Source organism: Spea bombifrons, chromosome 12 (genome assembly GCF_027358695.1).
Source record: "Spea bombifrons isolate aSpeBom1 chromosome 12, aSpeBom1.2.pri, whole genome shotgun sequence".
NCBI lineage: Eukaryota > Metazoa > Chordata > Amphibia > Anura > Pelobatidae > Spea > Spea bombifrons.
In genome coordinates, this window is record NC_071098.1 from 30,618,085 (window position 1) to 30,624,084 (window position 6,000).

The 6,000-nt window shown below is 38.9% G+C and overlaps 1 protein-coding gene across 1 annotated transcript; it reads right to left on the bottom strand.

Annotated features, from left to right (window-relative positions):
- Positions 1-4,252: 4,252 nt before the first annotated feature.
- Positions 4,253-5,386, bottom strand: LOC128469732 (probable G-protein coupled receptor 33). Its single transcript, XM_053451533.1, has one exon. The coding sequence runs from the start codon at positions 5,384-5,386 to the stop codon at positions 4,352-4,354; it is 1,035 nt and encodes a 344-aa protein (XP_053307508.1). The 3' UTR covers positions 4,253-4,351.
- Positions 5,387-6,000: the final 614 nt, after the last annotated feature.

Genomic DNA, 6,000 nt, shown 5'->3' on the forward strand with positions numbered 1-6,000 from the left:
TTTTCCAATGTACTTTTTTTCTGATGAAAGAGACTTTTGATCGTTCCGCAGTACAGAATGTTGTCCATCGTCTAAAATCTATACATCAATGCTTTTGGATTCCAACCTGGAACAGTGATTGACCCTAAGGGTCCTCCAAAACATTATTCTTCTCCTCTTCTTCTTTTTCCGTGCTCCTTTTTTTTTTGTTTTCTCTATTTCCACCCCAACGCATGTTCCCTTCAGAACCCACCCTGCTGTTTACGCTATAAACGTATCTGACGGATCCCTTGTTATTTCAGTCTGTATCGCGCTGCCAGGCAACACCGGACAGGTAATGACTGAGCTGTTCCAGCAGGTCCTTGTGACCCAATCTACCAGCAGATAACGCAGATGATTACAAGACACCCGAGCCGTTCTAAGAAATATTTGCTGAGAAACCAACGGTGCAATCGTTTTCTAAGCAAAAGAACAGAAATTGGAAGACCCGGTCAAAAATAGTTTTGGTGGAAGTCTCCAATTTTCTGATGTTTTTAATTTTAAAAAAAATAATTTGTTTTTGTGCTCTCATGTTGTAAAAACAAGCCACTGGCGTAATTAAGGTCCCCTGCATTGAGAGGAGGTCCCCTTACCAGTAGGGGCCACCCAAAGCCAGCACCATCAAGTCTAAAGAATCAACTAATAGGCTCTAAAGCTATGGTGGGAAACCAGGGTCTTAAGGACTATTGGTTAAGGGGGCATGGTGGGGCTCATAGAACGTTTGGGGGTCAGAATCCCAGAGCTGGCAGTTACTTGATCTCTTATCGCTCTCCTTGGGTATGGCCAAGGCTCCAAATAAGTATGTTCCTTCAGGCAGGCTACCATAATACTTTAGAGGAACAAGAATGTTGACCTCTCATGGTCATCTTTGGTCCAAGGCTTTGAGTCGATGTCCTGTTCGGACTGGGAGAACTTGGCCCTCAGATCCTCAACAACCAACTATAATAAACTTGAGGATTTATGAGGTACAACTTTACCTCTCTATAACACATTTAGTCTCTCTTATATTCCTCTTCTTATCTTTTTTTTTACTCTTTCTTTTAGTCCCCAGTAATAACTCCTCCAAGTTCTCAAATTCTTTTTTAAAATTTACACAAAATGTCAAAACTTGGAGAACCGCCGCGCTGCTAATCCAAACCGTTTATACTTCTGGAAATAACGAAAAAAAGCTCAAAGGCGCTGCTTTTTCACGAGGTCTACTAAATATTTCATGTTTTACGAAGCTTCTTTGAGATGTCGGCATTTAAGATCCCACCGCACAGCGTGTTATCGAAATGTAGAGTCCTGAGCGCGTTGAGGAGATCTTTATTCTTACATACTTACAAAAAAAAAAAAGAAACTGCAATAAAGTTAATGGAAACAGAAATGTATAATATGATTGGGCAAGGCTCTTATTTGGAGAAATGAGGAATTGTTTGCTCGTGTTCTAAAAATGTTGGAAAATGCCATAGAAAACTTCACAGAAGGACCTGTGTCCAACATGAGTTTCCGTGGTTGGTTGCGTTCTGGAGCCTTGAGGTGTTTTTGGTCACATTATGTTTTTTGTAACACAAAAGCAATAACTTGCCCCCTATTCTGGGGTAACTCTGCACGAGGCGCTAGGTAGAGGTGACCTTGTGTCTCTTCTTGAGAAGGATTGTCTGCCTGTATTTTGCCTCTGGACGGCAGAGCTGCACAGCTGCCATCTAGTGGTGAGTGTAGGTAGTGCATGTCTCATAACATGGTGTTTTTTTGTTGTTTTTTTTTTTAATTTGCGTAGTCATCTATAGGTTGGAGGCCAAATATAATTTAGGGATCTTCTAATTTAGTTTTTTTTTAACAAAGTAACTCGCATCAATTCTATTTCAGGCTGCCTGACCTCCTGACCTTTAGCATGAATAGGAATAGTGTAAAAATAACTATAGATGACCAACTTTCTGTATTTCTTATATTTTAATTGTAAAAGCCAAAAAACATATACTAAAGTTTTTTTTTTTTCTTTTAACTATTGGTTTAGTGGCTTTTTTTTTAAACTGTAATGTGTTAAAAGATGTTGCAATATTTCTCACCTTTTTAAAATGTTGTGAAACCACATAGGGGTTGATTTTTGTGCCGAGATGCAGGATGACTTAATAAACAACTGAGGGTTTGATGCGAGCACATTCTATCCGCTGATGATTGGGAGATAACCCCCCCCCAAAAAAAAAAAGGAAACCAGAATAATTTTGAAACTCTGCAACCGACGAGTTACCGATCCGTACAACGTCAAAGGAAGAATCCAGTATCAGATTAAAAATACATTTTTAAAAATATTACTCTGTTTTCCTTTTTAACCCCAGTTGTAGTTTTTGTCCCAAAACATGTTTTCAGGCAGATGCATATCAGCCGTTTTGTTTGAGTTCTCGCTCTGTTATCTGATCCCCGATCTACTAACCCCCCTGACTCCTTATCATACTGCCTGTGGGGAACAATAGAATGGCTCAGTCTTAATCACCCAGCGACACACTCTGACTAATGAAAGCCTATGGAGTAACCGTGTGGGCTGTCCTGCTGGTGTCGGTGGGCGGTCCTGCTGGTGTCGGTGGGCTGTCCAATGACATTGTGTGCAGAGCTAGCCCCGCACACTGTAAAATGAGAAGTGGGCGGGGAATGGGGCATTTGGCAACGCCGTTCCCGCGACCCGGAGATTCTCTTTGGTGACCTGGAGACTCCGGGTGAAACCCAGAGAGTTCCTTAATATCAACACAGAATCAACGGCTGCGGTGAAAGGTTTGGGATAATAATGTGAAGATAATTCGGAATATGTGGGGCAGTCGGGACCTAAGCGAAAGGATCCGAGCTTTATATTATATTATATTATATATATAATATATTGTCATTCCTACTCTGCTGGGGGCTCTGCTATTAACGGGCTATTACAGCATTTATACTCTGCCAACAGACTATCATCCTTCTGTGGGAACCAAACGCTTTCCTCTATAAATATCAACGGGAAATTAATTCAAAATCCCTTTTTTTTTTTTTTTATATAGTGGGGCTTTAGTGAGGTCTCATCGAAGCTTAAATGCGGATCCTAAATAAATATAATCCAGGAGCTTTTAGTGCATCCCCGGGAGATGTCTCAATGGAGCGTAATGGAGATTCGCACACAATGAGTAATCTGGAGTCTTATTATATTCTCAAGGTCTACATTTCCCAAAATAACTCTATTTTACATCAGAATGGAGTCCCATATGGCACCCTGTTCAAGTGTATCAAGTACCCAGTTCCCTTTTTTTCTGCCTTAACAAAAGAGAAAATAATAATTTTTTTTTGTTTTATTTTTTTCCCCCCAAAGTAAAATCCACCTCTGGTTTCCTGTTTCCGTGTCGGGAAGATGAGGGACACTCTAACATTTTAAAAAGTGTCCAATTTAACTGTATTTTCTTAAATTCTGCTTCCCCCCTCGAAATAAGCTTAAAGCGGATCTCTGAATTTCTCCAAATCCAAACATTTTCCTGCAACATAAACTAAATCTCTAACGGCGTTCGTAGATATAGAATACGTAATATATAATATACGGGATATCAGAGCGGCGGCCATCTTGATTTCCTGCTCTTGAGCGCTGTATGATTATTTCTCCCCACCATGGATAAGTTGCTGGCTGTTGTTGATTGGATCAAGCATACGTTGGGGGGGGGGGACAGAAAATTGGTTAAAACAAATTTTGCCATATTTTGTCTTTAGATCTCATCAATTAATTTCATTAATTGAAATTGTACCATAATTATTTATTTTTTTTAAACTAAACTGCATTTTGTTTAAACTTTTTTTTGTTTATAATATACTTTATCCTGTGTGCGGATTTCTCCCTTCTTCTTGCACAGTTGATATGTAAGCACTTAATACATATAGTATGCTTTACATACTAGCACATGCTTATGGGACATGTAGGCGCATCTTTATTCCAGCAAACACTCAAATGTGTCATAATATGCGAAAATACAGAAATACAGGTTTATTTTTTATATATATATATATTTTTTAACAGCTTACCAATTTTTCTATGAGCTGAAACCAATCCGTCCATCTTTATTATAGCTTAATGTCCTTGGGCCATCTTCAGTCCATCTTTTTAGGGTTTCCGCAGGCTACTTCTATAACGAGACCTCCATGATATATATATATATATAGGAATGAATAGAATATCATGCTGAGATATCTCGGAGCAGGAAATCCTTCGCTTTGATGACCACTTTTGATGCAAGTGGTTTGTTCTTGCCTTGCCTTGCCAAAGACTATGCGACGAGATGTAATTATAAGAAGACTAGGCCCATGTATCTCCTCGGTTGAAAGTTCCTTTCCAGATGCTTGCTCAGTGGTTGTCCTCCCTGACCATGGATGACGTATGTGGCACTACCTTTTCTTCCATGCTCTTCAAAGACACAAAGGCTTGGTTAAGGGCAGACTCAATGAGGGACAGTATAGACTTTTTGAAGACTTTCTTGAAGCTCTCCACAACGAAGAGGTAAAGTACAGGGGTGAAACAGGAGTTGAAGCAAATGAAACCAATGCTTAAGACTAAAAGAGCGCTACGGGTGTTCGTACTGAACTTCCATTTTTCAATGGTCATCGCGTACCACGCATGGTATGGTAACCAGCAAACAAAAAAGGAGGAAATCGCCATCAGGATTATCGCAAATGGCTTGTTGGACCTGGACAGTTTCTCCTTCTTCATTTTGAGAGCTATTTTGATGTAACAAAACGAGATGGTAAATAGAGGAAGCAGGTAGCCCACAAGAATACGGAAGGCGAATATACTTCTCCTGCCCTGGAGCTGTTGGCCGTATGATTTCCCGAGCAGAGAGTAGTCATTGTAACAGAGAGTGGTGGCGTTTTCTTGACGTAGCTGACGGAGCACAAGGTAAGGGGAGCTGCACAGACAGGCAAAACACCATAGAAAGAGACAGGCGACCGTGGCATAACGTGGCTTCATATGTCTTCTATACCAAACTGGGTGGAAAACCAACATGTAGCGGTCACAGCTGATCACTGTTAGAAGAAAGCTGGAGCCGTACATACCAACTGAGAGCAACGTATTGATGAGCTTACAGAAGAAAAGTCCAAGTATCCAGTGGGGAGACCAGAGAACATAAACTGCCACGAAGGGTATGACCAGAGTATAAATCAAATTGGCCAAAGTAAAATGGAAGAACCAGGTAGAGTTGACGCTTTTGCTCATTCGGAACCCAAGGACCCAAAGGTAAAGACTGTTCATGAGCAGCCCAAACAGAAACGTGATAAGGAGCAGAAAAACGCTTAATATACCGGTTGTGGAGATTGTTGGGTAAGTTCCATTCGTTAAGGTTGTGTTGACGTAAGGAGATAATGTTGTTGTATTCCAAGCCATTGTTTGATGTAGCTGAATAAGAAAGGATTACAGGTTAATTATGCTTCGGCAAGAGGAGTTATCGCTTCCCTGGAAAGTATAAATAAAAAATAAATAAATATTTTTCTCAATCATAGCTTTTATTAAATGTGAAAAAATACTTAACATGAATTAATATTTACTGGTAAAACTTTTTCCCTGTAGGGTCCTCCTTTTAGTCATCTTAAAATTGAGCAAATACTGTGTGTGTGTCTGTGTGTGTGTGTATATATATGTATATATTATATATGTGTATATTATATTATATATGTGTGTATATATTATATATGTATTAGATATGTGTGTATAGTGTGTGTGTGTGTGTGTGTGTGTGTGTGTGTGTGTATGTATGTATTATATATGTGTATATATTGCATATGTGTGTATATGTATATATTATATATGTGTGTATATTATATGATGTGTGTGTATATGTATATATTGCATATGTGTGTGTATAATTATATATGTATATATTATATATGTGTATATTATATGTGTGTGTATGTATTATATATGTGTATATTATATGTGTGTGTATATGTATATATATGTATATGTGTATATGTATATATATATATGTATATATGTATATG